Below are 14661 nucleotides of genomic sequence, written 5' to 3'. Positions count from 1 at the left end.
TTCTCTCTCTCTCACTCACTCTCTCTCTCTCACTCTCTCTCGCTTTCTCACTCTGTTTCACACACACACACACACACACACACACACACACACACACACACACTGTAAGTGTTTCAGTTAAATTCCGATTCTTTAGGAAATTATTCAGTATATTATAAAAAAAGTAGTATCTCTCTCTCTCTCTCTCTCTCTCTCTCTCTCATACACACCCACACACACACACACTCCATCTATCTTTCTTACTCTGATTCACACACACACACACACATACATACACACACACACACATACACACACACTGTAAGTGATTCACTTCAATTCTGATTTGTTAGGAAATGATTCAGTACATTATAAAAGAACAGTCTCAATCTGTTTCATACACACATACACACACACACACACACACACAAACACACACACACACACACACACACAGTAAGACACTGTAAGTCTTTCACTCCCTCTTTTTCTCTCTCTTAGTCTGTGTGTGTGTGTGTGTGTGTATGGTAATAGGGGTCACAGTATTGCACATGGATCCTGTGATTTTGAACCTGTGGGCCCTCACCTTTTGCTCTTTGTATGTGTGTGTGTGTGTGTGTGTGTGTGTACCAATTTGTGGAAGAGAAACTAACACCAGAACATCTTTACCCAGAGAAATGGCACGTTTAAGCTAGTGTGGCACGTCCCTCTGGAAAGGGGTGTGGTCACTATGACCCAGTAGGCAGCTAGGAACAGAGCCAACACAGACGCAGGGTTCAGTTGACTCACAAACCTCTACCGGCCCAAAATGACACACCAGTCCCTCTTCAGCTCTTAGCCATCATGCTCACTGACGTGCTTGCTCTCCTTCTGTGTGAATGCTGGACCGGCCCTTTTTTTTGTGTCATCTGGGCTCCTTCCCCTAATGGGCCCCAGGGAAGTGTTATCCTATAGAGGCTGGCCCATGGCTCATCTGTCTCCTCACAGTCACACTAGACTTAACAAAGCCACTGTGATTGTTGGGATTTCCATCTAAGAAAGACTTTAGATGCTATGGCTTCAGCCAGATGTGGCACAGAAGACCCTCTTTGCCGTTTATCTGATTGGTCAGCACAGAAAAAAAAGTGCTCTTGAAAGTTGAGCTTTTTTTTCAGATCTAGATGCCTGAAGCGTTCCGGACCGAACAATCATGCCAAGTGCATAGAACGAGGGGTGTCAAGGCTGCAAATTGCTTCTCTCCCATTGAAACCAATTGGAAATAAGTGCATGTCTGCAAAAACCATGTACACCAGTGAGCTCAAGTACTGATGTTGGATGATTAGTTCTGCCACTCTAATGCATCCCAAAGGTCTTAGATGGAGCTCCATCACTGAGATCCCAGTTCCACTGCTCCACAGCTCAATGCTGTGGGCTTTATGTCCCTCTCTCCCTTTGCCTGGCATTAGACATGGTGCTTTTTTGTCAGCAGTTAGTGCTCCTTAAATTAGCTGAGATTGTTGAAGCAAAAACCTAAGCATTGGATGAAGCTTCAACTCAATATCATGTTTAAGTTTGTCCTTCATGGAGAGCCCATCCAGATCATGAAGCCTCTCTGATGGTCACAAGCATATACACTTTCTACACTAAATTTCCAAATGTTTGCGGACGCCCCTTCTAAAGAATGCATGCAGCTGATTTCAGTTGCATCCATTCCTGACACAGATTTGCAAATACATACACACACAACTTGACTAGTCCCTGTAGAGAAGATCTGCCAATAGAATAGGACTCTCTGGAGCAGATAATTAACATCACCCTATTGGCCCCATGCCTAATGCCCAGTGTTGAGCTGTGGAACTATGTTCTCTGGAATGATAGTGGTTCTCTATCAAATCCTTTTGGGATGTTAAATTGGGGAGTTTGGGATGTGGTATGGGGATGATCGACCAACATCCTGACCTCACTAACACTCTGTCACACTGTTGCTAAATGAAACCAAATGCTCCTCCAAAATGTAGTAGAAAGGCATCCTTGGACAGTAGAGAAAGTTACTCCAACAGAAGCTCTCTTTAATACCCTTGATTTCAGAAGAAATAAAGAATGAGCGGTTGTCTCAATACTTTTGGCCATACTTTGTCATGTAATGTGGACTATCGGGCCACGAAGGCTTACAATGACTTCAATAAAGCACAGTGTTTCAGCACCGCTCCCAGTGGACAGCTCATATGTTCACATTCAGGTTCTACGTTTCAGGTTCAGCACCAACAGAAATGGACAGCCCCCCCCTAGCCTCAGTTATAGAGCCCTTTCTAACCTTCTCTTACTCCGGCCTCTCTCTGTTCTCCCCCTCTCTCCTCCCTCTCTCCTTCAGTCCTCCACTAGGGCTCCTGATTTAGAACTCCATTTAAATGAAGAGCAGCTATTGTGTTTTAATCAGCCATCCATGATGAGCCCAGGGACTCCACTGTGGCCCTCCCACTCTCTCTCTCTGTCTCTATATCTCTCTCTCTCTTTCCCTCTCCCCACTGCCTTGCCCTTTGGTTTTCCCATTTCTTATTTTCTCTTTCCCCCATCTTCTCATTTCTCCATCTTTTTTTCATTTCATTTTTGCTCTTTGTCTTCCTCCTCTCATTCTCCTCCCTATTTCTCCCATGACTCGTTTTTTTCCTTCCCTTTCCAATAGCAGTAGAACAATAACTCCTGCCCTGCCCTTCCATGCCCGTTTCTACGCTCTTGCGGCGCACGTCACAGTTTTATCAGCTCAGGCTTTTCTTCCCCTCTTTTCCTTTTCGGTCTCTGACTCTCTGCACCTGAAACTTCTCATTCTGCTCAGCCCCTTATCTCTGCCTCACTCTCATATTTCAACTCGGCTTTGATAGCCTCAGGCTTTTGTCATTCTTTCGAGGCACTTTGTCCATTCTAATACTCGTCGACGTACGACGAAGAAAGACCTAATTAATTACACGAAACGTGTCGTCTGCCACGCACCCTGCGGTTAATTTGACTTTTTTCCTAGATAGCTCGTCCTCCTCTGATTCATGTCATTGGCCGTGTCGGGTGGATTGAATGGAGCTTTATTTGAACGGTCATGTAGAGCAGAGTTTTATACAGTAATATTTTATATCAGGTACAACCTCAGCCCTGTCCTTGTCCTCATCTGGGGAGGGGGGTGTTATATTGCTTTTGAAAATCTATAGTCCAATTAATTTTACACTATATGGACAAACGTCTTGGGACACCTGCTCTTTCAGTTTCTTCTGAAATCAAGGGTATTAACAAAGAGGTGGTCCTGCCTGCTTTTGTTGGAGTAACTGACCATGGAAGTCTACCTACTAGATTTTGGAGCATTGCTGTGAGGACATAAATGCTAAATGTTGGGGAGCTTGATACCCATCTAGCCCACACCTGGAATTGGCATGGTACCAATAGGTTCATGCTTATCTTCTCCAGAAAGTCCTTTTTTTTATCATCAATACTTATCTACAGGGACTAGACAAGCTATGTGTATGCATTTGCACGTCTTTGTCAGCAATGCATTATGCAAGAATAGGTATTTTTTGCTTCTGGGCACCACCAAACCTCCATAGTGCAGTAGCAGCAGCAGCGCTCTGGCCCGGAGTGGGAATGACGGAGACGCCGTTCTCCCCCTGTTCCAGTCAGTGGAGTATCAGCATGAGTCTGATGCTGCTGCTTTATGGAAAAAAAGAAAACTGCTACATAATGTTGTTTCAACCAGACAAAGAGCAATTTGAGCATCCCAGTGGTTCTTTGAAGTGACCTGGTTCTGTCTAAAGCAATTGTCATTAGTAAAGAACCCTTGATGACCCTTCTTTTGTGAAAGGAGGCTAAATGTCAGGAACACCATCACAGTCTTAGAGTCTCTTGTACAATTATATCATTTCTTTGCCTCTTAATATATTTGTCAAATGCTTGACTCAAGCCTGTGATATGTATATGATCTGTACAGATGTGTTGTAGCTTCTGTTTTCTTTAATAATAACAACAAACATCTGTCTGTCTGCCTGCCTGTCTGTCTGTCTATCTAAGCTTGTGGAGCCTCTGACCCCTAGTGGAACAGCTCCCAACCAGGCTCAGTTGCGGATCCTGAAGGAGACAGAGCTGAAGCGAGTGAAGATCCTGGGTGCAGGAGCCTTTGGCACCGTCTACAAGGTAATCATTATTTCATGTCCTGAAAGATTTGTAGAGCAGCTTGTAAAACAAATATGCCTTTACTTTTAAAAGGGGGTGTCCAGATACTTTTGAATGAATGAATGAAGTGTAGACGTTCAGCTTTAATTCAAGGGGTTTAACAAAATGAACACAGTCTCTCTTAATTTTTACAAGGCCAAAAGTAATTGGACAAAGGAACATAAGTATTACTTGTATGCAAGCCCTTTACAGTCAATGAATGTCTGAAATTTAAGATCAGTAGACATCAGCAAATGCTGAACAACTTCCCTTTAGATGCTTCTCCGGGCCACAATTGTGAATATTGTACAAAAATATTATACAAAAACTTTCAATAGAAGTCAACTTGGCCCAGGACATCACAGATGCCACACAAGAGGGTTTGCAGCACATATAAACAGCAGAACGATCGCCATGGGCAAAGGACTTGATTTGACTGATGTCCAGAAGGGCACGACAGTAGGGTACCGCCACCATGGTGAAGGTGTGCTGAGAATTCAGTGGCTCCTAAAGGCATAGCAGGGGTGCTACATGGCCTCAATAATGTCAGAGGGGAACGATGACTCCCACATGTGGTACAGAACAACTGACACACCACTGTGGACCAACTAACCTCTAATATCACCTAACACAGTCCATACCATGACATCTCGCTACTGTCCTCTGAGCCAAGGGTGGTTATTTCTACTATTCCCACTATTAAAACATTTTAGGAATGCTGCAGCAAACTTCATAAACACTCAAGCATTTCTTTACTAATATGTCAGAGCTTACAGACATGGAATTGAGTTGATATATGAACAAGATGATGTTCACAATCTCTCTCTCTCTCTTTCTCACTCTCTCTTTTAGGGAATCTGGGTGCCTGAGGGTGAGACAGTGAAGATCCCAGTGGCCATTAAGATCCTGAACGAGGCGACAGGCCCTAAAGCTAACGTGGAGTTCATGGATGTGAGTGATATCTGTGAGCCCGTAGCGTAGTTCACACCGCTTCAGTCAGATCCCATTCAGCGGCGTTCAGTTCAAAAGGAAAAATAGAAAACTCAAAATGACTCTTGTTCACTCCGAAATGATGCAACAGCCATGAAACGCTGCCAAGAGACCAGTTTTTAGCTGCGTCTATTTCTGACTGCTTAAAGAGAGCCTTAATAGTGTGTGTGTTTGAGTGACCAGTAACTGTAAGAGTTACTGTGAGAGTGGGTGAGTTTATGAGTGTGTGTGTGTGTGTTGGTTTTCGTACAGAATTTTTTTGTGGGGCAAAACCTGAGAAAACCAGATCTCCTGATTTCTTTGTAATAAAAAAATCTGGTTTAATTTTTAAAAAGGCCAAAAGTCAACCGGAAAAAATGAACCAAACACACTGAACCTAAACAGTTTGATTCAGTTCCCTGCCTGAGCCCATAGGGGGCGCTAATACTATCAGCTCTACAACAATACACTCCACCAGAAGATTAAAATGAGCCGTAAAAGCTGTACATCTGTGCAATCCTCTATACATATGCCATGGATATCTCTCTATTCCCCTCTCTACTATCTCTCTCTCTCTCTCTCTCTCTCTCTCTCTCTCCACCCCCCCCTCTCTCTAACCATCCCCCCCTCCTCACTTCATCATTCTGTCCCTCTGGGGAGTGGACGGTTCTCAGAGCTTCTCTATTTAAACCGCAATCAAAACGCAACGCCATGCTCAGGTTCGCCCCCCCCCCACACACACACACACAAACACACACACACACACACACACACACACACACGTATATCCAGCTGCTCAAGAATAACAGCCGTTTGAATAGTCATTATATGACTGTCAAGTGTGTGATTCTGTGTGCAGCTCGAATAATGACCTGTGTGTGTGTGTGTGTGTGTGTGTGTGTGTGTGTGTGTGTGTGTGTGTGTGTGTGTGTGTGTGTGTGTGTGTGTGTGTCAGACAATAGGTAAATTATTACCCCTTAGAGGGCAAAGACCATCTGTGTGTTTCAAATAATTCATTGCAGGAATATACACTATAGATACAGTGTAGCCCTACCCCAACACTACTCAGCCTTACCCCAGCATTACCTTAGCCTTACCCCAGCCTTACCCCAGCCTTACCCCAGCCTTACCCCAGCCTTACCCAGGATTACCATAGCCTTATCCCAACCTTACCCCTACCTTACCCAGCCTTACACCAACCTTACCCAGCCTTACCCTGCCCTACCCCTACCTTAACCAGCCTTACCCCAACCTTACCCAGCCATACCCCAGCATTACCTTAGCCTTACCCCAGCATTACCTTAGCCTTACCCCAGCCTTACCCCGCATTACCTTAGCCTTACCCCAGCATTACCTTAGCCTTACCCCAGCCTTACCCAGCATTACCTTAGCCTTACCCAGCCTTACCCCAACCTTACCCAGCCTTACCCCAGCATTACCTTAGCCTTACCCCAGCATTACCTTAGCCTTACCCCAGCCTTACCCAGCATTACCTTAGCCTTACCCAGCCTTACCCCAGCATTACCTTAGCCTTACCCCAGCCTTACCCCAGCATTACCTTAGCCTTACCGCAGCCTTACCCAGCATTACCTTAGCCTTACCCCAGCCTTACCCAGCATTACCTTAGCCTTACCCCAGCCTTGTCCAAGCATTATCCCAGCATTACTCCAGCATTGCCTTGGTCTTGGGCCAGAAGAATAAAATCAGTACATGTGTAAGGATGGAGAACTTTTCCAAAGTTTGAAGAACCTCCACATGATGTAAGGGTTCTGGTGTAGAACATTTACTTCAAATGAAGGTTCTTAAAAACATTTTTGACACTTGAAAATCTCTTTTTATGACAAACATGGCTCTGACAAGCAAACCCAAAGTGATTCTTTTAGAGCATTGCTAAAGGACCCTCTATTTTTATCCTTTTTAAATTGGACTTGAAATGAATGGAAGAATAAGATTCACTCCCATGCACACAAAGCCCTCCGCCTCTTTAACCCCCCGTCTTTCTCCACAGGCAGAATCTCTCAATTCAGTCACAAACTGATCAGCCTTTAGAGTGTGTGAGTTTAGATAAATGTGGCTGTGTGTGTGAGAGAGAGAGTGTGTGTCCTCTCTGAGATGGTAACTTCACCAGAGTGATGACACCTTTCACACACTCTTTCTCGCTCTGGGTCTCACACTGAGAGGAGGAAGAGTATATTGTGGGTCTTGTTGAGAGCGAGTGGATGATAGATAGTGTCAGGCGGGTAAGTGTTGCAGTCTGGTGCTCATGCTTCAGCCTCCACTGGCTGATATTAGACCTGATTTAGGACCTGTGAGAGTGCACTGAGAGTCCTAGCTCACTCTGAAGACTGTATTATGCAACTACAGTATAAGACAGCTAATAAATCCCAATGTCCTAAAGGCCTTTGTGCCCCGTTCACGGAAACTGCTCACTACAGAGCCATTTAAAGCTATTTTGAATCTGTGTGTGTGTCTGTGTGTGTGTGTCTGTGTGTGTGTGTTTGTCTGTGTGTGTGTCTGTGTGTGTGTCTGTGTGTGTGTGGGTATGTTGTAATGCCATTATAGTTTACTTTGATAATATATACATTAGATTTGACATAAATGTAATATTTTAATATTGTACACACTATGTTTACATATAGTTACTTACATTTCTAATGCATGTAGCCATGTATACATGTACTATACATATGGAGCATCTTGTTACATATAGGTGTTTACATATATAATACATATGAACCATATTGCATTTAAATATTTACACATCTATAACATATATGGGACATCATATTACATATATATACATTTATGTCATGTATATAGACCATACACTTACATGTGTATTATACATATGGATAAGTTTACTAGATACTATATAGATACTAACATATATAACACATACTGGACATATTACAAGTAGATCCTTACATGTATATTATGCATATGGGACTTATTATTATTATTATTATTATTATTATATTTTACTTGCACATATATAATACATATGGGACATATTATTACATACAGATACTTACAAATATGTAATACATATGGGACATTTTATCACTATATATTGTTACTTGCACATATATAATACATATGGGACATATTATTACATACAGATACTTACACATATATAATACACATGAGACCTATTATTATTATTATTATTATTATATTGTTACTTGCACATATATAATACATATGGGTCATATTATTACAAGTAGATCTTTACATGTATAAAATACATATGGGACATATTATTATTATTATTATTATTATATTGTTACTTGCACATATATAATACATATGTGGTTGGTGTGGCGCAACAGATAATACCACTACCTGCCACTGAGCTGCCACACCCTGTGGGAGACTGGGGTTCGATTCCCAGTCTGGGTGACTATGCTGCGTTACGCCAATAAGAGTCCTTGGGCAAGACTCCTAACACTAAACTGACCCACCTCTGTAATATGAGTTACCTTGTAGGTCACTCTGGATAAGAGCGTCTGCTAAATGCTATAAATGTATGGGACATATTATTACATACAGATACTTACAAATATATAATACATATGGGACCTATTATTATTGTATATTGTTACTTGCACATATATAATACATATGGGACATATTACATACAGATACTTACACATATATAATACATATGGGCCATATTATCACTATATATTGTTACTTGCACATATAGAATACATATGGGACATATTATTACATACAGGTACTTATACATATATAATACATTTGGGGCATATTATTACAAGTAGATCTTTACACATATATAATACATATGGGACCTATTATTATTATATATTGTTACTTGCACATATATAATAAATATGGAACATATGGATGAGCCCACATTCTGATACTGTATTATAAACAATCATATCTGTGTATGTGGAGAGTGTTTGTCTTCCTTTGTTCATACATCTATGTAAACATTCCCCATGTGTCTGAGCTTCTGTATGTCTCCTCCAGGAGGCCCTGATAATGGCAAGCATGGAGCACCCCCACCTGGTACGTCTGTTAGGGGTGTGTCTGAGCCCCACCATCCAGCTGGTGACCCAGCTCATGCCCCACGGCTGCCTGCTGGACTACGTCCACGAGCACAAGGACAACATCGGCTCCCAGCTGCTCCTTAACTGGTGTGTGCAGATCGCCAAGGTAAGCGCTGATGCACCGGTCCTGCTGATGATGTTGAGATTGAGCAGACTCTTCATTTTGTCCCATGAATTTATAGATGAAAGACGTTTCCGCTGTTTTACAGTACAGTTTCTCGACTTACACCATATGCAGTCGATCAGATATGTTTGGTGTCTGAAGCCTGCTTCTTTGTTTTTTCACTGCAGCGGTGAGGCTAAAGGAGTGAAAACTTGTGTCCCACCAATTAGCACTACTGTTTGTTAGACTGTGGGGACTGACTGGGAAGACTCTCTTAGCTTCTAGACTCTTTAAGATTTTGCTTTAGTCTCATTCTAGACAATTTATATCCCTGTTTAAATATTTATATATACACATCATATCAAAATATTATGACCATCCCTGGTTTGGAATGAACTCATGGTGGAATGAAGCCATGACCCATGCCATGTGACAGGGTTTGCTCCCAGTCAGTTGTAGCAGAGTGCAAAACCATCATCCAGGGCAAAGGATGTGATTTGACTGATGTCCAAAAGGGTATCATATATATTATATGGTAATAGTAATGTAGACATATCCTACAAACACTGCTGGGCTCTTTGAGTAGTAAGCATGTAAGTGGGAACCTGTGGTTGCTTGGTAACCTGCATTTGGCCTTTAGACTTTAATTGTGGTTTCTTATGATAATGGCTCAATGTGGTTGAACTGATCATGGCATAAGCACTGTACAAATGAAGCTGAATTGAATGTATAGTAAATGATAATTACAGGAAGTCACTAATGAGAAGAATGAGAAGCTTTATGAAACATATGAACACAGCTCCAAATCAGTACCTCAGATCTGATCATTATTTCACTGCTCTGACATGCCTGATCGATTGTATGAAGGACTTGGTAATTAGCTTTCAGGCTGAATTCACCGTGCTCACGTAATGCAAACGTGGAACGGTGTATCTTCGAAGGCTGCGAAGGTTCGATCAGTTTATGTATAATGCACCGCAGCACATTTCCAGGCACTAACATATCTGCTGTTTACTTTCTTCCTGTATCTCACATTCTCCTGTTTTTCTATGCTGTGAAAGCTCACGCTGGAATATTGATCTGGACCTCTATTTAAATAGGCCATAAAGCCTCTCCAGGCCATGTTCATCATCATCATCATCATCATTATGGACCTCATATCAGTGCTGTGCAACAGTTTAGACATCATTGGAAATTAGAAGGACGTGTTTATCTGCTCAGTAAAACACTGATATTAGAACAAACACTAATAATAACATTCCTACAGAAAGTGGTGGTGGTTTTCCATCACTGTGTTCATTAGAACATCTCCAAAGCTCTCCTCATCTCTTCACTGGTTAAGTTTTGTCAGTATGAGCCTAAACATTGATTGCCTGATATTCTATTGAGACCCCATGAACTGACAAACTACTCACTATAAAAGACCCCTGATCTGTGGTATCTTTCACTTGCACTTGAGTTTTGTACATTTTTAAATTACTGCTTATCAGATTTCATGTACCCAGTCAGCCATGTGATGCCCATTGCCACACATTCTTCCAATAACCATAATTAAATAGTCCTTTTTTTGGACTCATGCACCATGTAACTGCTCCCTGGTTGGTCTGTTCTTGGACAGCCGTCAGTAGGTACTCACCACTTCTAACCTGGAGCCCCACACAAGCCAAGCTCTTTTGGAGATGCTCTGACCTAGTCATGATGTGGTGTGTGTATTTGTAAGTCTTCATACTTGCCTATTACCCAACATATGAATCACCTGAATCACCTGAATCACCTGAATCGACTGAACCAATGAATTAATATATGATATTAGAGGTCCAGATTTATGTATCTCGCATTCTTCTTTTTTGTGACTCATAAAAAAGTGTGTGGAGGGTCCGGTCAGTCACTGGTTAATCAGTATTCCTAGCTACAAATGAGGACACCTTAAAAACAAAATAACACCCCATGCCACTCTGAAAAAAAAGCTTATTCAGGAGTATTCAGGAGTGCTCCAAGTCACTGAACATTCCCTCAAGTTCAGTTAAACTCATCATTAAGGAATAGAAGGAATATGGTACATGTAAATTGGCCCAAAGCAGGCCGTCCTCACAAACTGAGTGCAAGAAGAAGTGAGACGAGTGAAGGAGGCCACCGAGAGGTAAATACGAGTAAAATCTAAATAAATAAAGGCCAAATTATCTTGACCATGATTTCACTTAAAAAAAAGAAAGAACGGGGTGAAACATCCAAGGGGGTGAATACTTTTTATTGGCACTGCATCTGCCAGATGATGTGAATCTGGCAATTCTTCCTTTCGTTGTTTTCAGAAGAAAATAAATCTCGTGAGCTGCTTTAGGCGTCTTCTGAGCCAACCATCTTTCTTCAAGTCAGAACATCTAAGCCGTAATGAGCAAAAACACTGTTAATAAAGCATCTGAGAGCTTCTTTTCTAATGATTTAAGAAGCACAGACTTCAGGCAGGTGCTGTATGAGGTGCCTGTGATTGATTTTTTATTTTTTTTAGTTTCTTCCAGAACAGTGATTCCCTCAAATTGATAGCCTTGACCCAAGTGCAGTCTGGACTGCAGCTGTAACCAATTGCCAAAATGACCAGTATTTCAGTTATCTGACCAGCTTTGTAGAATTACCTTCTCCTATCTTCTCTTTTTCCTACTTTTTTAAAATTCTGAAGTCTTGCATGAGGTCTTTAAAAGTCACTTTAACAGAAGGAGAGATTTTACATCAGTAATCTGTCCAGCACTCGGAAATGGACTCTGACTGGCCATTTCATCCATTTCATTAGAAAGTGGAGACTGTATTCTAGCAGATGTTCTAAATGGTCCGTTTCTGACCGTGAAGCCACTCTTGGCTGGATGTTTTGAGGTCAGAGATCACTTTCAGCCTAGGACTAGTCTCTAGTCTTTTGTCTGAGAGGCTGGTAGGGTTTCTTCACTCATCGTGACCAAGATTTAAGCAATTTACTGCCAAATGAGCAATCACAGACCGGCTTTGGTGATATGATCGGACATATGATTGTCAATAAAATCACAAACACAGTAAACTATGTTTTGTATCACCAAATTAACAGATTTCTCGCTACACTGTGCTTCAGAAAGTCTCAACAAACATCTAGGGTATGTTCAGACTTGGCAGGTTTTTGATTTGATTGAATGTTGTCATTCGAACCCTGATTTGCAACAAATGAGCAGGCTGAGACTTCAGCTAGACTAGTTCTGGACCAGGAGTCCAGCACAGTTTTCTGATTCCCCTGCTCTAGTAGACTTAGTAAACCTGGCAATTAACAGGTGAGTTGAATCAGGAGCTGGAAAAGCACAAAACTGCAGGAATCCAGACTTCCAGGCCAAATACACACTCCTCTACACTGATAAATATACACAAATATACAAAAAATTTGCAGCCAGGAAAAATACTTTTAACGTTCAATAGAAGTCATTGTAAAATATCTTATTCCATTATTAATTTGGGGGGCATTTCTATTGGTCCATTCATCATAAAAGCCTGACACAATGTAGAGGACAACTGCCAGATTTAAATGAGGTCAAAAGGCCAAAATCACCAGCAAATGGAGATACAAAGTATTTGCTGGACAGAGATGATATACCACACCAAAAAACACAAGAAGACCTTGACAACTAGGCTAATTCTAGAGTACAGTATCTCTAGTGAGGTTTGATTGAAATATGAAGGACATATGGACTAAAGATATCTGAACGTACCTCCTACACCACAAGCCATCACCTTCTCTCTACAGACCTGATCTAGAGCACGGAAAGGATGGATTTCTAAAGCCATTTTGATACATTGATATTTAGTGGTCTCTGTATGAGTTCTGAGGCCTAATAAAATGGATAGTTCCTGTTTTTTTAAACAAGGACATCTGAGGCTGGGAAGTCCCAACAACTCAACTCAACTCAACACCACCCATATTACCATGTCAGTGTCACAGCTGTACGGAGCAGTCCCACCACCCAAGCAGTATCTGCTCTGTAACTGTACACCTGAATAATGGAGCTATGGGGTAGGTGGACCTCAGAAGGTGGACAGTGAGTGGGAGCACGAAATAGGAGCTTCTAATAAAGTGGACGTCTGTAATGGAATGATTGCTAAATATTAAGACTTACAGTTTAGAGTGGGCTGCTAATTAGAGGCGAGGAGTGTGTGGGTGGACAAACATACAGCCTCCCTTCGAAGCGGCTAATGGACAAAATGAGCTGTACCTGTGGAAATGTCAATAAATTGCTGTCTTGAATGTGCTGGATGTATTATTATATAATCATCTGCTTTCTTTAACTCCTTACTGTTTTACTGAAGAACGTCCTCAGATCTGGTGTGTTATTATTAATAAGTAATTAATATTACATTGTTGCTTATTGTTCTTACTAAATATTGATAAATAAAAGGAATGATGAATTAGTAATAATAATAAATTAGTAATAATAATGACAACTATATCAAAAATTAATAGCAACCACTTAACAACATCGTAGCAGCCACCTGGGAACACCGTACCAAACACGTAGCAATCATTTACATTAACACCATAGCAACCCAATGGGACACACTTAGCAACTCAATAGCAACCATCTGGGATACAATAGCAACCACTTAGCAACACTATAGCAACCTGCTAACAACACAGTAGTTACCACCTGGAATACCATAGCAGCCACTTGGACACACCGTGCCAACTCCATGAGAAACCATAGTGGTGACTTAGAAACACCATAGCAGCCACTTGAGATTTGATGGGACCCCATAGCAACTACTTGGCAACCACTTAGCAACAATATAGCAAACATGGATTAACGTTGCAGCAGCCACCTGGGATACTGTAGCAACCCTATTAGCAACACTATAGCACTCGCCAAGCAACACCAAAGAGACTTCCTGGGATACAGTTGCAACCACTTAGCAACACTATAGCAACCTGCTAACAACACCAAAGGAACTTCCTGGGATACAGTAGCAACCACTTAGCAACACTATAGCAACCTGCTAACAACACAATAGTTACCACCTGGAATACCATGGCAGCCACTTGGACACCGTTCCACCGTTCCAACTCCCTGAGAAACCATAGTGGTGACTTAGAAACACCATAGCGATCACCTGAGATCATTGCAAACCCATAGCAACTACTAGGCAACTACTTAGCAACATTATAGCAAACATCTAGCAATGCCATAGCAACCACCTGCGATACAGTAGCAACCTATTAGCAACACAAAGCAGCCACCTGTGCCGTTGTGGCTAATTGAAACGAGGCAGGTTGAGCCACAGATTGACAGACACAGATTGGCCTAAAACTACACCTGTCCCAGCAGTGCCTCGTTTGTTGTGATGCAGCTGCGCCTCGGCCCGAAC

The 14661-nt window shown here is 41.8% G+C and overlaps 1 protein-coding gene across 3 annotated transcripts in view; it reads left to right on the top strand.

The window, feature by feature from the left end:
- LOC140560842 (receptor tyrosine-protein kinase erbB-4-like) overlaps nt 1–14661 on the top strand; it is a 504706-nt gene that overhangs the window by 421356 nt on the left and 68689 nt on the right. For 2 of the 3 annotated variants that reach the window (XM_072685446.1, XM_072685443.1), the window contains 3 exons: nt 4006–4128; nt 4999–5097; nt 9112–9297. In XM_072685446.1, coding sequence (XP_072541547.1) covers nt 4006–4128; nt 4999–5097; nt 9112–9297 — 408 coding nt within the window. The remainder of the gene's footprint in view (nt 1–4005; nt 4129–4998; nt 5098–9111; nt 9298–14661) is intronic. The other variant, XM_072685445.1, reaches the window with a different exon arrangement.

The sequence above is a fragment of the Salminus brasiliensis genome, chromosome 8, assembly GCF_030463535.1.
Source record: "Salminus brasiliensis chromosome 8, fSalBra1.hap2, whole genome shotgun sequence".
Classification (NCBI taxonomy): Eukaryota; Metazoa; Chordata; class Actinopteri; order Characiformes; family Bryconidae; genus Salminus; species Salminus brasiliensis.
The sequence above is the reverse complement of the archived record's forward strand: the minus strand, read 5'-3'. Positions and strand labels throughout refer to the sequence as shown.